This window comes from Uloborus diversus, unplaced genomic scaffold (assembly GCF_026930045.1).
Source record: "Uloborus diversus isolate 005 unplaced genomic scaffold, Udiv.v.3.1 scaffold_15, whole genome shotgun sequence".
NCBI classification, from domain to species: domain Eukaryota; kingdom Metazoa; phylum Arthropoda; class Arachnida; order Araneae; family Uloboridae; genus Uloborus; species Uloborus diversus.
The window spans coordinates 641,756-661,199 of record NW_026558209.1 but is presented as its reverse complement, the minus strand read 5'-3'; the positions used below and the strand labels follow the sequence as shown (position 1 = coordinate 661,199).

Genomic DNA, 19,444 nt, shown 5'->3' with positions numbered 1-19,444 from the left:
AATAATTTTATCAAAAGTATTTCTTTTACAAGCCGTTTTTTATACCTTTGATGCCTTCACTTTGAGAATTGCGATCTCTTTGCATCCGCTATGGGATTCCGATTTTTTGAATTTTTGATGTTTAGTACGCTTTGTTAAGTGGTAAATAAATAAAATATCTTTATTTTTGTTTAAATCACTGAATTTAAAAGTTTTCAACGAAGTTCTGTGCTTTTTAAGAGTGTCTTGGGTCAAAAAGTTAAATGCTGAACCCTTGTCTGATTTTTTTTTTTCAATTATTTTAATCGCTGTACAGAAATATTTCTAGTATAATTTAACATAATGTAGAATGGTAGATAAATATTGCTACTTGAGAGAGCGATGTGCCCCCCCCCCCCTCCCTTCAAATGAATATTTTTGTCTTGAAAAAGTAACACAACAATTCTTGAAATATGAAATCAAGCAAATCAGACAAAATTTTAACCAGGGGTCGAAGTGGTCCTATCTATCCTATATTTTCAAAAAAAGCATCAAAATCGTCCTATATTTTTGGAAAACGTCCTATATTCCTGTTTTTTATCCAATTTATTTCTTTAAAATGACAGTAAATAAACTATCTGACTTCGGATTTTTCGTGAAAAGTATGTGTGCAAACGAATTTCAAATTAAAAGACGCAACTGACTTAATTCTGCAACAGGCATCTTCTCTCATTGGCTACAGCAATATGACGTCACTGTAGTGGGTGGAGTTTCGAGAACAATTCTGAAGTCGTACGTGAATTACGCCGCGAGCTCGGTCAATTCTAGCCGAGGAAGGTTTTAGAATTTCGCGTTTGCGGGGGGGGGGGGGGGGGACAGCCGTTTGTTTTGTTTTCCAGCGTGGGGGTTTTTGTTTTTGCGGTTATATTTTTGTGTTCAGTGCATTTTCTGGTCGGAATGTTCTAATAGTCTTTTTGCGATGTTTTCTTTTTGTTTAATTTTATAGCACAAAATATCCTTATATTTGTGCTACAAAGCATTGGTTATTTCCTGGTAGTTCTCAACACAAAGACGGTTTTTATTTATCTATATAAGCTATGTTTGTGACACTTCTATCCCTGCAAAAATTGTGAGTTGCTGTGTTTATTATCAATAAATTTCACTTAGTTCTTTTTTTTTTTTTGTCTATAAAGTACACTTTTATCAAAAATTATTCTTTCAACTACAGGAAAGTCATTTCAGGTGTAAGTTATAATTTTGTTTGAGGTTTTTTTTAAGCAAAATCATTGATAATAATAAATAAATAATATATACGTATTATTTCTTTTTGCATAGCGAAACTATTCATATAATGTGTCCTATATTTGTCCTATATTTTTTGTGGAAAATGTCCTATATGTGACAAGTTGATCACTTCTACCTCTGTTTTAACAAGATGAGAGGTACGAATTTTATTATAAGAGAGATACTTTGTTTTTCTGAATGAAAGTTGAATTATCATGTCAAATTTAGCATCAAGTCTATTGTGGTATTATTTTTGTTGACACATAAGTTGATTTAATTTGCCATAGGAACATTCATATTTTAAGGGAAAAAAAGCACACACACATAAAATCACACAGTTGCCTATTTTTTGAAGCATACTTTTATGTAAAAGATTTTTTTTTTCTTTCTTTTTATCTGAGTATAAGCATTGAAAAAAGTCTAAATATCCTACAAATATGTCGAAAAATAAAATGGCTCTCAAATAAAGGTATAAATTGTTTTAAATAAGTTTTAAATAATTTAAAAAAAAAAAAAACATTTTAAAGCAAGAATTATGAGATGTTGAAACACGCGTCTTTGTTTCTGTGCAGCCCCAATGCATTTTGAGGAAATACTCAGTTTTCATTTGATCAAAAAAGGAAAAGCTTTGTTTTTTGTTATTTATTGAAAAAATTAATGTAAATTTTTATTATTCAAATAATTCATTTCATAAACATTCTTTTAAATATTGTTTTTGATTTTTTCTTTTAATTTATATGAACAAGCTTTGAATATTTTTCTAGAAACGAATTTTACCCAATATTTCATTTCCAAGCTTCCTTTTTTTTTCTCCATATTTAAGAACAAGTTTTGCTATGTAGTAACAGGTCTCATTTAATTAGACTATCTTTCAATGATTTATTTCATATTTACTGGCAATCTAACCAAACTAAATTGTTTCAAGGAAACATTATCTTAGGCTGTATTCTTTTATTATATTTTCAGTTTCGTTTTTTTTTTTTTTCGTGTGGCTGGATTTATGTAAAGAAACCTATTTTTTGTTTTATTTCAGTTAATATGTACCAGGTGTTCCTCTGACTGCACAGAATTGAAAGAAAAATTAGAGAAAGCTTTTGAAGGTATGAATTAAAAATAAATTGAAAATGATTTATTGACAATTGTTGCTAACTTTTGTGCATTTTGCTGAAACTTTGCACATTTTTGCTAATTCTTCTGCATATTTCCTACCACTCTAGAATAAATACATTGCGAAATTCAAGTGGTTTTAAAAACAACTGTTCATTCCCATTTTAAAGCGATGCTGCAGGGTTGAGCGATTTAAATCAAGCTGATTTAAATCAGTGGATTTTTTTTTAAAAAAAAATCATTGATTTAAATCATGAGTTTTAAAAAATGAATTTTTAAGTTCAAAAGAATGAACTTAATGTGTATAAAGTTCAGAGTTTTTTTTTTAATAGAAAAAAACAAATAAAAAAGCAAATATTAATTATAAACAACCTTACCAAAAGAAAATAGAACGGTTCATATAGTTATTAAATGAAGTAAATTGAAGACAAAGAAAAATAAAAAATCATGATGTCAATAAAATTGAAAAGAAAAATTGCAAATGATATATGAACTAAGACGTTTGTGTTTGTTATTAGGAGGGATTCATCTGTTAAGAGTTAAGCTATTAAAGGATTCATTAATCCTCTTCAACATTCAGTAGGTCAAAACAGTGTTAAAAAATAAAATATGCATATTAATAGGACAAGAATGAATTCGAGGGGGGGGGGGAGTCTGATTTTTGTCCTTGGTGAATTGCATTAAAGGTTTAAAAGGCAAGATGTTTTTTTTTCTTTAAATCATGGATGTTATTTTATGGTTTCTTACAAAAGAATTAAGTAAAAATTAATAGAAAGCATTATTTGGAGAAAATAATTCAATGTTCTGTGTTATTTTTATTCTTTATTTCTACAGTTAATATAATTCTACATTATTTTTAAATTTAATTTGTAATTTTTTTAAATAGAAAAGGCCAATATTTTTAATTTGGTTGTTAAAAGATGTCTGGGAAATAAATTCATCTGGATATGGGATTTTATATTGAAGCAAGTTTTTGTCAAACTCTTGGTCTCAATGCACCTGCTTTGATAGAGCATTTGATAGAGCTTTGATAAAGCATCAACTGCTTTGATAGAGAATATTTTCTCTACGTATGGATTAGTACAGTCGAAACTTCGCAACAGGCTTGGATATGAAAAAGCAGCCCAACTTGTTTTCATTCGCAAATCATTTAATTAAACTCCTGAATAGAGAAAGAGTTGTAAAATTTTCATGAAAAATAAAAATTATTGTGGTTATCCCTTAGTCTACTTCATCTCTCTAACACTTCTGTGGTTGAAGGAGTAAAACATCTAAATTAACATGAAGCATTCTTTATATGATATAGATAATTAAAAGAAGGAAAAATCCGTACATTGTAAGCAATTATTTTCTACTAATTTATTAACTATTTTTTATAGTTTTAGTTTTATGTATTTTTCAGTTTATATATAAAAAAAGAATCTGATTTAGACATGTAACTTGAAGAATTTAATTTATTAGTATTAAACATAATTAATTTTAAACTAAAAAAAATCTGTTTAAATCAAAAAAATCCAATTTGAATCAAAACTATCTGATTTAAATTTAAAAAAATCCGATTTTTTTTTAATTAAAAAAAAATATCGTGATTTTTTTTAATTTAAAATAAAAATCACGATTTTTTTTTTAATTTAAAAAAAAAAAATCGTGATTTTTTATCAACCCTGCGATGCTGTTATGACAGCCACATAATGTTGCCTTTGGAGTAAGCTTCTCTGTGACATAGTGAGCTCCTCACCAATCAAGTCTTTCTTTGTTTTTAAAAAGAAATAATCTTAAGAAAGTGTTAGTGACTTACCGTATATACTCGCGTATAAGTCGAGAAATTTTGTCCAAAAAAAGAGGCTCGAGATGGGGGGGATCGACTTATGCGCGAATAAAAATGTTCGAAAATTTTTTGTGATCAAAACACAACGCGAAACGGTGACGTGCAGTTACAGGTATGAGTCGCAAAGTTGATTGTGTGACAAATTAAACGGATTTAATAAAAAATAATAATATAACAAGCTTAAAAAAATTCCACAAAACAAGAAAAAAATTTTATTTTCATTAAGAATAAAATCAACAATTAAGAGAAATCGTAATTGAAAATACGAAAACACGTTTGTTGATGCGGAAAACTATCCACACAGAGGTATGAAAATTTTAGACATTTTTCTTTCATTATTTTTTAAATATTTATTTTCAATCAACGTATCAAAAAATATTTTGTGAACAATCATGCCCTCTGTAATTTCAAATATGTGAACAATACTTTTTTTTGCTTTGTTAGTGGAAACACTTTGCGACACAAAGTTAGATTCCGAGGATGTTTATGATGTTTATCGATTAGATGTTTATGATGATGATGACACATACTATATGACGGATTAGGATCTCCACGAACTTTACTGCGCATCCGACTCGAAATCCGAGTTTGAAGGATTGATAGATTTTTATATTTTGCTGTTTTTTATTTTGTAAATAAATGTGTTTTTTACGTTTGAACTTATTTGAAAATATTTTGCCATTTTCTTTTGGAAGTTGGGGGTCAACTTATACTCGGGTTTCAAATTTTTTCTGATTTTTTTCTCTGAAGGTGGGGGGGGGGGGGGGGGGTTGACTTATGGGGCAGTCCAAGGTATTTTTGACATTTATGTAGAGTTCGTAACGTGACCTTTTTTGCCATAACTTTTTAGTTTACTGTTTGATTAGCATATTATTTTATTTTGATCTTTTCCTACCAACACGCCAGCTCAAATAAAAATAATTTGCAAATCAAACGGTAAATTAAAAAGTTATGGCAAAAAAAGGTCACGTTACGGACTCTACATAGTTTTAAAAATACCGTGGAATGCCCCTTATACTTGAGATCGACTTGTACGTGAGTGTATACGGTAATTATGGACGATTTATATTTAGACGTAATAGAGAAATGCTTATTTTAGGTAAAGGAGGAAAATGTTGCTTTATAATTAATCAGGGCTCATTGGTTTTTAAAGTGATCTTCTTCTCCATGACGATATTATGGTAGTGAATATGCAAAGGACCTTTTTATACAGCTTTTAGAAATTAAAATTTCTAATCCGGTTTTTTAATTTAGAATTTCTAATTTAGAAATTTTAATATTGCAGAATAATGTGTCGTAAAATTTGCTGCATTTTTATCGATTTCTTCTGCATTTTTTTGAAAAGTGTTTGGCAGGTTTGACCTTTTTTATGCTAATTGTTAATGGATGTGATTTAGCTTCGTTTTTAGTACAAGTTGAAAAGAAATTTCCTGATTAGGGGCAATCCAATCTTAACATTTAGATTTATTCACAGCGTAAAATCAGTTTAATAATAGTATATTTTAACTGAAACAGCAGCACATTCTATTGAAGTGATACATTTTCTGCCGATAGTAATTACATCAATTCTGTACTTCAAGGCCAGGCTAATGTAAGTCACACTATCACTACTTTTCAGGAGAGCACAAAAACATACAAAAGATCTGAATCACACTCCTATAATACTGGTAAATAATTGTAAAGGAATGTTTTTGTAGGATTACTTTGTTATGGCTCGAAGGGGAATAAGATTCTGCATGTGATGCAATAGTAAACTTAAAATCGCCATTTTCAGACTTACCCTATTCTGGTTCTGAGGTACAGAATTTACCTTACGTAATCCTGTTTTGTTTTACTCACACTCATTAGCAAAATGTTAAATGCAGAACTTTTTGTTAGTAATTAATTTGTTATGCAATCTTTAAAATATTGATGGAAGTACAGTTGAACTTGCTTTAATACGAAATGTCAAAAATTCACGAATTTATTTGTAACAACCGTAAATGAGTGATACTGTGAAAAAAACGAAGAAAAGCTTATCTATATATTTAGAAGATATTACTACAAATACATATTGTAATCCGTTAGTACATTCAGAAGAAAAAATCACTTATTTTTTATAAATGAATGTTTTTAGAAAATATTGAAAAAGGGAGATGATAATCGGCAATTGCGGAATAGATTGTAATAGACAATGAAAGATGAACAGCTTTATCTCCGAGTAAATTAAAATGTTTACGGGTATATACAGGGGTGATTGTGTTCCGGTATTTTTGGACGTATTTCCGGTATTTTTATGTCCGAAAATACCGGAATTATGTTCTTTTTTCGTTATGCTTTTATCTCCCTACCTCTGCAATTTTTTAAAAATTATATAATACTCATCAAATATACCTGCAAGAGCCTTAAGATGGACACCTATCCCTTAAGATGGACAAATGTCAAGATAATTTTGTATAACACCAGCTCAAAAGTAACTTTGTAACCCAATAAAAATTTAATCAAATGTACACACAATATTTTGACTCGGAACTATTTAATACTAAGGCAAAGGTGCACTTAAGTAATAGGGGTCAAAGATATCCCCCCCCCCGGTCTGACTTTGAAACTTTTAGGTATTTTTTGATGAACTCACAATCACCCCTGTATGTAAGTGTACCGGCTTTATTTTATACTAGTGGCACCCGCACGGCTTTGCCCGTAATAGAAAAATCAAAAGGTCTTTTGGTTCGCCTGTATATTTACAAATAATGTATGGGGAATTTTCTCGCCAATTAGCTTGTGCCCATGTTACGAATCCACGTCATGATAATTTCGTAATTTACTCGTCCATTTTATGATATTTTTGTTCTTAAAATTGGATTGGAAGAAGAACCACATCGAATTTTCAAAACATCGCTTCGAGGTACACACCCCCATGCTACAAACTAACTTTGTGCCAAATTTCATGAAAATCGGTCAAGCGGTTTAGGCGCTATGCACGTCACAGACATCCTCCGGACAGAGAGACTTTCTGCTTTATTGTTAGTAAAGATGCAAAATATTTAATATTTTCTTCTCGGTACGCAGTAGGACTTCAACCTACTACGTAACAAATAAAAGATGAATAATTTCTGAAAAAGAAAATTACAGTATTCAGCCCTGAACATTTCAAGTAAAGTTGTCAGAAATTTTTGTTCGTCCAAGCCGAGACTTTTCAATTTATTGTATGTATTATGCGTGAAATTTTCCATGTAATTAGATATCAAGCCAAACTTCACGAACAAGGTGTTCGTTTTAGCCGTGATTTCGTATTAAACGTGATCGTATTGAGAGAAATCAACTGTATATCATTTTCTTGGAAAGTATTTTTTTGATTCACTATATAGTATCAATGTAATAGGGTTCTTTAACCGGCATATTTCTGCAGGTGAGTACTATATCCCGGTGCTACGAAATGAGACTAATGTAGTGCAGCCCATCATCGGCAAGCCCTGTACTTCGGAAAGCGTCAAGCAAGCGAGATCGCCTCGCTTTTCGAAATCCGATGTTCACGACCCAGAATATTCCATCAAAGCGTACGCTGGACCCATGACACCCTCCTCGGTAAGTTACTCGTTATAGAATCATTTCTGTGTATTATGAGCAGTGCTGAATTTTCGTATAGGCTAAAAAAGCTGCCCAATTCAAGGCTCGACTTTATCGACTTCCGAAAAGCTGCATGATTCGTTCCTGGAAAAAAAAAAGAGTACTTGAAAAAATTCATTTCGTTCAAGAGCTCGAAAAACTTGAAAATTTGAAAAACTGTAGTCGTACACTTGGGTGGTTCAAAAATACATCTAAAAAAAAGGTTTCTCCTAGATAACAGGACACCCCCTCAATATTTTTAGGCGTGTGGAAGCTAAAATACTGGAAGAATTTTAGCTTCCTATTTCAACTGAAAGAGGGTGCTCAACCCCCTCCCCCAAACTTCATACGTATGGGGGGAGGGGGTTAAAAAAATACATTGAACTGAAAAAACAATGCTACATATCATAATATACACAAATAATATGCATATGCATTGCAATAAAATAATTTTTTACCAAAAAAAACTGCAGGGGAAATCGAGGCCGTAACCAGAAAATAATTTCAGGGAGGGTTTAAAAACTTTCATGCAGAGCTTATGAGCTATAAAGAAAGTTGTGCTAATGTTCAAGTCATGGGGTCGTCTTTTATAAAAGCGTTTTATGCAATTAACATACGAAAGATATGTTAATTGCATAAAACGCTTTTATAAAACACAACCATATACATATGAAAGAAATTTGAGTTTTGGAACAATATTTTTTGGAAATTTTTAAATATAAACGAACATTTAAATGTCAAACCTAACTTTTTTGGGGGGGGGGGATTGAACCCTAAGACCCCCCCCCCCCCCTGTATATGGCTCTGTAAACGTTTTTAAAGGTGTGGCATTTTCTATGCTACGGCTAATGTTAAATGGAGGGGGTCATTGAGCACCCTCTTAAGCTTTGAGTAAGAAGCTAAAACTTTTACAGCATAATACTATTAGTTAGTCTAAAAAAATAAGGGGGTGCCCTGGACTCCTGCTGAAAAAAAAAAAAAGATTTTTTTGAACCACCCTATTGCACACCTTGAATTTAAAATGTTTAACAAATGTGAGAGTCTGGGGGAAAGGCCAAAACGATACCGAATTCAGCTCCTTGCTACATCCTGCATCAAAAATGTAAAAATCATGGTTCTCATAAAGTCAGACCAAACAACGTAAGTAGAAGCACAAATTTGTAAATTACAGTAATTACTGTAATTTACAAATTTGTGCTTCTACTTACGTTGTTTGGTCTGACTTTACTATTCAGCACAAAGGTATTTATTTATCTCATGGTTCTCATGTTTTTGTAACATATTTCTTGAGATAAATTTTTGTGACTCGCATCTCTACATAGTATAAAACGAAGTGTCCAAAAAGCGTCTGTGTGCTTGAACTCTCAAAACCCGAGAACTACCCGGCCGATTTCGCTGAAATTTTCACAGCTTGTTCCTTTAAGTCCTGAGAAGGTTTGCAGACCAGTTCGAAAACAATTCGATGAATAGTTCTTATTTTAGTCCAGTTTAGGCCCAATTTTCACATAAATTTCCAATTATAGAGGGGGGTGAAAAATTACTCGCAAATAGTACATTGTTGGAAAGGTAAGAATTTTCCGCATTCTATACAATGTTCCAACACTCTAACTTAATTGCGGTGGGAGTTATTTACGTTTTTAGCTCGAATTTGTTTAGGCTTAGCTGAAATTTAGACACTACTTTCTTCATTAAATCTATCAATAAAAAGTAAAAGAATTGTCCCACAGTTTTCTTTTTGACACCATTGGAAAGAGCTGCTTTTTTTACTCCAGATCTAACTCGACCTATGGTCGAAAGTTTAACCCTGTATCTCCATTAGAAAAAAAGTTACAAGCGAATTGAATGAAGTTCAAAAAACCTCATTTCCATTCAATTTTGGTTTACCATTTTCTTTCGCATTTTAATTCTTATACATATTTTATTTTGTGTTTCCATGGATACGCTTTCTAAATCCATCTTTCCCGATTTAATTTCGGAAAAGTATTTTAATATCTGTTGTCATTGTTTGGGAGGGAAATTTTGCATGATTTTATTTTCTTTTATTTAAGCCTCATTGTTGAATATACGTCACTTGACACAATTTTTATTTTCAAGGTAGACCGGGCAATGCAGCTAGTGTGTCATATTTGGCTTATTATCTACTCCTGAAATTCAGTATTTTGGAAGTTCTTTTGTCATTGCTTGCTTTTCTCTTACTTCTACTGCATACTGTTGATCTCTTTAACACAAGAAAGAAAAAACACACTACTTCTATTCTTTTTCTTTTGTAATGGGGAAAAAACGGTTGTACAGTATATGGTGCTATTCTGGACATTTATGGGACTGAACAAAAGTGTTCAGATTATGGGGGTGCTCGTTACAGAAGGAGACTGGAAAATGCATGTTTGTGTATTCTATTGCTTTAGTGTACTATGTTTCATACTTTGCCCAGTGAGCTGTACTAGTTACAGAGATAGAGGGGCTGAATTTGGGATTGGTGACTGGTACAATATCTGTTTCAACTCAGTAGTGCCTAAACTCTTGCATTTATTTTCTAATTTAAAAAGTTTAATGTAACATTCAACAGTAAACTATTACAATTAGAGATGTGTCTTTCATGAACAAACGGTTCAAAAAAAAACAAATCCTTTAAGTGAACGTATCTGTTCATTCAACCTAAAAAATGAGCGACCATTCTCTTGAACAGGGTGTGCAGTTTGGAACATTGTATTGATGCATTTGTGATACAAATCGTTTTTTTTTTTTTAAATTACATTTATCTTCAAACTTTTAACTCTCAATCAATTTCAAATTTCCTTTTTCTTAGTGCAGTACAATATATTCATTTCGAACCTTTTTACTTAGCCAAGTAGCGATGTTAGCAAAGAATTTCTTTTATATATGACCACACAATTTTTATTAGTGTATATATGATAGTGGAAATGGATTCAAGCTACCACATTTTCATTCTTAATATAACACTGAGATCACGCTAAGACATTCCCTATGAATGAACTATAAAAAACTTTGTAGTTCTGTTTACAGCAATCTCCACACAGCAGGAGAAAAATGTTGCAGATCATGAAAATGGAATAAATATTTGGCGAAAGTGTAGGATAAAAAATTTCAGTTTTACGTTTCAATCTTAATTCTGAAATGGTATTCTTTTTACTTCCTTTTACAAAAAAGGAAGTATTGTATTCGCAAAAAAATTTTCACTCAAAAATCAGCCTTAATTTCCATTTTTCTCACCTCCGAATGACACTCGAAATATCCATTTTGACGACCCTTGAGTTAATTACAACAAATTTTCTCGTGATGTCTGTATGTACTTATGTATGTGTGTATGTATTTCGCATAACTCAAAAACGTTAGTCCTAGAAAGTTGAAATTTGGTACGAAGATGCCTAGTGGGGCCTAGTTGTGCATCTTCCCTTTTAGTTGCGTTCCGATGTTCCTAAGGGGGTCTTTTGTCCCTTTTTGGGGGGAAACCATTGTTAATTTCAATGTAAACTCAAGTGGTGGTGCGACAAATGTGGCAATGTTTTTTTTTTAATTTAAAATTTGGTTTCAATTTGGCTCCTGTTGGTGATACTTAGAGAGCAAACTATTGAATGACATTAAAATTGCCAATAATGGGGAAATGACATTAAATTGGAGTAAAAGGAAGTCATGTGATGTACAAATCAGCTTGTTTTCTTTAAATATTGCATACAGTCGAAGAAAATGAATTGACTACATTTAAGGCATGTTTTCCACTCAGACATAGAAAATTGAACATACATTGCTACATAAATCAAAAAACAAAGCAAAAGTTACGGTTTTTTATTCATGTGATTTTTTTTAATTACAACCATAATGGAACCCAATTGAAACCAACTCAATAAACTTTCAACCATTTTTGTGTAGATATAAATAGATTTTAGAAACTTTTATTTTTGATTAGAGGATTTTTTTTTTTTTTTTTTTTTGAGTTTACTGTTGAAAAGATAATACAAGAAAATATTGAAATGTAAACAGTTATTTATGCATCATCGAAGTAAAACTTCTTTTCCACAGGCTAAAAATTTTTATCGTCTGTGGAAACATCCGACTTCTCCCGCTTCACCCATTTTTTCTTCGCCGGAACTGTGCCAAAATGACGTTCGATTCACCGACCTGGAGAAAGGCTTGGAACGAGTCGGGAGGTAAGTTTGACGATAATTTCTCTTTTCATTAATCTGTGTAGATATACTATAGCTAAGAAATAAAAAAAATGCAATTGTGCAGAAAAGTAAAAGAAAATATTGTGGTGTTAATTCGGCAAATTTTGCAGAGAACTGCATACAATTGTTTTGTTGTTAGAGGGAACTTTTTTTTCAATGCGAAAGAAGTGAGCTATGAATGAAAATACATCCGACAGAAGCTGGGATGTCTTTTCATCCATAAACTCATCTCTTTTGCACTAAGGGCTGTAGGAGGTTTCTCATGACCAGGCTGGTCATTTGGGCAATCAGGGGTGCCCCCCCCCCCCCGGAACATATCATTTGTTTTATCTATTTGTATTATATATCCGTTTTATATGATTGTACTTTTCAAACACAAATGTATTCATTCCATTGTTACCTACAACATTGTTGAAGGAAATTGCTAAATCAACTCGGTTTTGATTGCATGGGGGGGGGGAGGGGATTATGGCTCAAGTTGCACCATCAAAATTTTTGAGGGGGATTTTTAAAATTTATTTATTGATACTTTTATTTTATTTTATTCTGTTTATATTTTATTTCATTTACTTAGTTTGTGTGTGTGTATGTATGTCATTGGTGTAGCAAAGAATTTTTCTAATGAAATAGTAATTATTAAAAATAAAAAAATAATATTTATTTAAAAAAAAAAAAAGTAAAATATAAAAGAGAGCTGTAAAATAAAAAAACAGAAAGAGGGTTGAGAAAAGTGGGGGGGGGGGGGGTAACACCATTTAACTTTGGGAAGGTGGACTACACTGTGATTGAACATGGCATAAAAGTGAGAAAAATAACTAATAGGTGGAGCTTGACATGTTTTTTTTTTCTCCTGTAAAGTTTTTAGCAATTTGCTGGTGTTCGATACTAAATGCTTTGATTGTACATGTATGCAAGATATACATTTATCTTTTAGGAAATTAGCTGCCGAACTGAATGTCGATTGGGAAGAGTATTGGCCAGCTTTGGATGCCTGGGTCGATTTAACCAGTGAAAGAGGCTTGTGTATGCTGGAATCATACGTAAAAAAGTTTTCGGTAAGTTTTCCCCCTTTTCCTAGAAATTTCTTCCACGAAATGACTCTGATACTTTTCAACATCTGGTCCCCCAGTGTCCGAAAAATGTTGCAATTTGAGCATTTGATACTTTGAATTTAATGTATGTATCCTGTATTCTACAATTTATAATTGTTTTTAGCTTAAATAAAAATGCTTAATTGCGTTTATTAAAGTTTACTAGTTATTTTATGCAACGAAGTAGATATTTTTTCTGCATTATTTACCTCTGCTGAAAAACTGCACAAATTTTAATTAATTTCATTGATAGAATATTTTCTCAGTTAAGAAAAATTAAAAGCTGAAGAAAATAATTCAAAACATTAAATGTTCCTAGCACATGATTTATCGCTTCACAAGCCTTTTTTTTTATGAGAATGATCCTCATAAAAAGCTACAAATAATATTAAAAAATATTTAGTGCACAACAAAATTTTACTTTTAAATCATTGATTTGTTAATATTCAAAAATATTTCCTTATAAAATTAAGAAATAATTACTGTGCACTTTTCATTCATTCATCTCTAGTTTTTATTGTTTATTATTTTAATTTATTTTTTAAATTTTATTTTATCTTTTATTTATTTATTTATTGATTGAGTTAGTGTGTGTGTCCTCTTTGGGTAAACTTATTTCAGATGCTAAATAAATTTTATTTGTTGTTCTTTGGAATAAAATTGGTGTAACTATTTATTATATCGTAAAATTGAGTACTTAAGATCCTGAATGGTTTTTTCCAGCCTAAATGTAACTATACTTTACTGTATTCTAGTAAAATTAATTGTAGAATTGTTTATTTAGTTGAAATTATATTTGAAGCTGTATCAGTTCAATTTCTTTACTTCTTCAAGCATTCCCCCACCCTCATCTTCTTTGATGAAGATAATGACCAGCGGGGACCATATTTGAGTCACTAGAAGAATCTCTAAAAAATTACTTCACGTAAAAGCTATTGCTTGAATAGTTTTCACTTTATAACTTTTGAATGCTTGATTTAGTAGAGACGTACACTTAATCTGATTTTTTTCCCTTTTTTTTAACACCCCCTTTTTTTTAATTTCGCCCACTTCCTGCGATCGGATTCTTTTGAAATTTGGCATGCGACCTCAGACCCGATGACAATGCAATGTTCTATAATCAAATTAATCAATTAACTCTTTTAATTGTTACTTTCCTCCAATTTTAATCAATATTTTGGCATAAATCCAACAATGTGAAAAGGGAAAAAATTTAAAAAATACATTAAAAAATGCTCACAAAAATTATTTAAATATATCTACAAAAACCTTTAATTTTTCTGCATCAGACAAAACTTGTTCCAATGTTCCTAGGTAATTAGAACATGAAATATAATTGTTTTTAACTCATTTCCTGCCAAAATTTAGGCGAGCCTTCCATTGGAAATTCATTGCTGATCAGACCATTGTTGAACAAAACTTTTATTCAAATGCATCTCAAATTTTCAAAGTAATATAAATATGATTTCCGCACACATACACTGATATTTTTTCATAAAACAAGACTATAATGAAGAAAATAAAATAATAGTTTAAAAAACTAAAAAAACACGTTTTCCTAGCAAAATGAACTAAAAATTGATAAATAATCTTTGGATGATAGTGGTTGACCAATCAACTTAATTTTAATGTAATACAAAAAAGCCTGGGGTGCTTCTTATCAGTTGTCTTGAATTTCTTCCATTTGTTGTCCATGCAAAAATGTAAATAGACAGCACCCCACGCTTTTTTGTATTACATTAAAATGAAGTGATGGGTCAACTACTATCATCCAAAGATTATTTTTCGCTTTTTAGTTCATTTTGCTATGAAAGCGTGTTTTTTTAGTTTTTTAAACTATTATTTTATTAAATTTTTATAACGCTTCTTATCTTCTAAAGTTCAGTATACTCCCGATTATCCGTGCTAATCACCGGGCGGTGTAGCACAGATAATCGAAAAACACGGATAATCCAAAAAATTATTTAAGGGATATGCAGGGTAACTATTTAAGGAGAAATTAGAAAAAACTAAATACTCACACAAACCAGGAACTTTTCTTCGAAATTTATTGCTTAAAAAAATCGGTGATACATTTTTGTTTTCTTTGTTTGTTTAAATTGTTGCGTATGTCCGTACGAATTTTTCTTACTGCAATCATTTCTCCGTCATCGTAACTTCTTTCACTCATGTAATCCAATGAATGTTTCATAGATTGTAGAGCATTAGAATGTGAAATTGTACTTTCTTCATGTTCTTCATCTTCGTTTTCGGTATCATCACTTGCTTTTGATTCAGTAACAAGTTCAATGATAGTTTCGTCAGTTAGACCTTAAAATCCCGATTCACGTTCGTCGCTTTTAAACCACTCTTCGACATTTTCAGCGTCAACCGATTCGAAACCTTCGATTTCTTTAACTTCCTCAATGATGTTATCGATAACATCATCGAAGCTTTAGAAAAGTGTGATTCCGAAATGATGCACGGATAATCCGCAAACCGGATAATCCGCACACGGATAATCGGGAGTATACTGTGATTTACTATATTTTCTAAAAATTGTTAAAAGTTGAATTTTTCCTCACTGATTAAGAGTGTTCTTTATCTTAAATACATGTTTTAACACTAGAAAGACAGAGGGGCCCGTGTGGCCCCTCGCGTAGTTTGTTGTTCAATAACTCGGATAATATCTAACGGAACGTAATGTAACTTCCTGACTTTTCATTATATGACACTATTTGAATGCTTGTTTAATCATTTAATCATACGCCTCATAGTACTGTAAATATTGATCCTTATACCTAGAAAGACGGGAGGGGCCGCAGTGGCCCCTAAGCTTTTTTACAATTAAAATTTATTTTTTTTCCTTTCTCCTAATTGTTCTAGCATAAAAAAAAGGCCATTCACTCTATTTTAACCTGTAACTTCCTCTTTATGCAGCCGGTCGGATATCCAAATGCTATGAACAGTACCGACTGCTCACCATCCTAACGGTGGCCGTTGCTCTTAGAAATTAAAACTAATTCAACCTTTTGACCAGCATAGAGAGAAAAACTAAAAATAATTAAGTACTAAGTTTTTATTTAGTCATGAAAGAAGGTGCATCGGGCATGTGGACTCCCTCAGGGGGAATTTTCAAAAGAATTCACTCCAAAAATGGGTAGGGGCCACACTGGCCCCTTCAGTCTTTCCAGGTATACAGAAAATGTCAGTCGTTCTAGTGTTAATATGACTTCTACAACACTATTTCTAGAATCTGTTTCAAGAGGAAGAACCGGAGAATCTTTCGGACGACGATCATTTCGTCACGCCCCCCAGCTCACCCGAGAAAGCGGATGCCTTCAGTGCTGTTAATTACAGGCCTTTCTGCACCCCACCACACACACCCGAGGATTCGGACGAAGAGCTTACAAACGAAGAAAATTTCAGGTACGGTTTGACCACGGATTCGACTATTCAGAACTCATTAACAGCTAGTTTATTTCTGCGATTAATGATTCATTTTTTTTCAGCTTTTTTTAAAAATAATACAGTCGACGCTCGATATAACGACCATCTCCGTCCCAGAGAAAAAGGTCTTTATAACGAGTGGTCGTTATAAGAGGTATAAATTTAAAAAATGTACACCGTCACCATGCATGCCCAAGTAAATGCCCAAATGTTTTTTATCATAGGAATTTTTAGAAAAGTCGTGTGCAAAATATTATGACAGAATATTAAACAAGTTTTAAAGTAGAAAATATAGGGAGGAAATGTTACACACTTTCATATCTGCTACTACTAATACTACCACAACAATTTCTGAAGATAAAACCAGAAACAGAGGTCTGCCTTTTTAGCAGACGTGATGTTTGCAAAACATTATTTTCTGTTTCAGATATAGGTGATAAATTGTGTTTCTCTTGCTTTCCAAAGAAACATTTAAAAGTCCCTCGAGAACCCCAAATCTTTAAAACCACTAGATTCAAACACCAAACTACCAATACATCTGTCAACTCCCTTTTCTTAGGAATCTGGAAATTTCTCGATTTTTCCTCCCATTATTTTTTCTGTGCTAGCTGTGGTGAATGGTAATCTCCCCCCCCCCCACCCCTCTTAAAGTTGGATTTGACGTTGAAAACATTAGGCACATGTCCGTAAACAATAATGAAGGTCATTTCGAGCTACAAATTTGTTTTATTGGAAAGAACACCAGAAATAGCGTCCGCTGAATTCGGTCGCTGTATTGGATTAGACGATACAGAACGGTCGTTATAACGAAGGCGAATTAACATAGAGTTTATATGAACAAAGTTGGGACTTTTACCACTGGTCGTTATAATGGGACGGTCTTTATAATGTGTGGTCGTTATAATAAGCGTCGACTGTATTATATTTTTTTTATTGTAACTCTGTAAGCTGTTTCTTTTTTTTTCGATTTTTTTTAAAAATAAAACTAAATTCTATAAATTATATTTGGGGCGATCCTAACCTGGCAGCATCGTGAAGGACGCAGATCCTGATCAGATTAGGTTCGTCCCAACTAAAAATTTTAAACATTTAGTTATTTACCCATGATAGGTAAACACGTTTAGTAAATTGTTTTGTTTTTTAAAATTATTAATTGCTCCTGAATGCAAGGGGCTACTTTCTTTATGAAATTTAAGAAGACAATCTTTAAGCCTTATGCTAACGGTAAAGCAGTAGAAAAAAGTACTAACACATTAGATTTGTTGGAACATTGTATATATGTGCATAAAGTATGAAAATAAAACTAATAAAAAAAATTAACGTTGCTACAATCATCAATTTCTACAAAAATAATAAACAATAACAATTTTGTTGAATGAAAAAGAAGTCGAATCTGCAAATAACAAACCTCCATTTATCGAGGACCCAGATTTAACAAGAAAATAAGATTGAATGTGTTTGTTGTTACTAATACCACTCGGATAACCGAGCACGAGTACTGTTTGACCGCAGATTGTATGTAATTTGGCAATCTGCCAAGTAGAGACGATTCCATCTGAATGAATGTAGCAGGGGAGAAGGGAAAATGACGATGGGATTTGGATGCACGCGTTTTATAATATCACTAGTGCCTTATTCATTTGTTGCATTCTCAAAAATGAAATAAAGGGAAACAAAAATAGTTACCATGGAAACAACAAAAAGAAAAAAAAAATATTTTCATTTTGTTCAGGAATGTAAAAGCAAGATGGTAAGCTCAAAGCTTTGTTGTGAATAAATAAATCAATTCATTTTTGCCGTGAGAATACAGATCGAATATACTTGAGATTTAACCCTTTCAGAGGCAGTGGTCGCACTGTGAAACCACTAATTTATAAAAAAAATTTCTCTGTTTTTTTCGAATTTTTTGAATCAAAACCGCTTGAGTCCTCTTCTTTTAAGTTCAATGAACAACATTAGATGGCAGAATAATAAAAAAATATTTTTTTCGTAGGCTCAATTTCTTGTTCAAATCATCAATTTTTCGTTTACCCCAAAAATTGGAATTTTTTTCAGATTTTAAAATTTTTAATTAGTGCTGAAAGAGTGAATCATTTTTCTTCATTTTACCTGAGGTAGTCAATCATATTGTTCGAAAAGATTAAAATTCATTTTTACATGTATAAACATGTTTTTGTCCTTCCCCAGGTGGGGGGTGTGAACAAATGGGGACACCTCCCCCAGCGAAAAAAATTCTGAAATTTTTTTTTAACTGAAAAATCTATGTCTAGATGATCAAATAAACCCACTTGTGGTGTTTTTTCTTAAGATTTCTCAAAAATTAATGACGCGCCCCTGAAAGGGTTAAAAAATGTTGCTGTGAGCAAATTTTCATTTTTACAAAACTAAGGCTAAATAATAGAGAGACAAAAGTGCACATCTAAAAGAAACCAATTAACATCCCCATAAACTAATAGATACGTCCATTTCCGCCTATAAACCGGATATTAGCCTTTCCATGTAATCGATGGTCAGACTGGAGTGTTGTGAGGCTGACTATATTTTTAATCAACACAGAATGGTTTTCCAAATGTAACAATGCATGTCTTAGATTCATTATTCTTCAAGAAAACATTTTATAATCATCTGGAAATGACATTTTAAACAACTGATTTTTTCTCGGGATGGGGAATTTAAAATTTCAACAATTTTTGCACAAAATAATATATTAAGAGATTTATAACCTTTACATTCCCGTGCTTTAAAAAAAAAAGTTTTTATGCTCAATATCCCTAATGAAAACACAAACTTCAATAACACAATCTGTAAGATAATTTAATTTCCCTCTACACTAAAGTATTATGTATCTACATTTCTCTCTATAGCTGTAAAAGTATACACAGGACAGAGTTATTTCAATAACTGGAAATTTTTAAGTTAAAATTTTAATATATTTTCATTTAATGTGTGTTTGTAATTTTGCACATGAAAGTAAAACT

General features: G+C 31.8%; 1 protein-coding gene across 1 annotated transcript in view; it reads left to right on the top strand.

Annotated features, from left to right (window-relative positions):
- The window catches only part of LOC129233033 (ankyrin repeat and LEM domain-containing protein 2-like), a 56,067-nt gene that overhangs the window by 26,018 nt on the left and 10,605 nt on the right, over nt 1-19,444 (top strand). Inside the window, exons 7-11 of the mRNA XM_054867114.1 lie at nt 2,276-2,342; nt 7,566-7,741; nt 11,801-11,928; nt 12,881-13,001; nt 16,270-16,445. Of these exons, the coding sequence (XP_054723089.1) occupies nt 2,276-2,342; nt 7,566-7,741; nt 11,801-11,928; nt 12,881-13,001; nt 16,270-16,445 (668 nt within the window). The remainder of the gene's footprint in view (nt 1-2,275; nt 2,343-7,565; nt 7,742-11,800; nt 11,929-12,880; nt 13,002-16,269; nt 16,446-19,444) is intronic.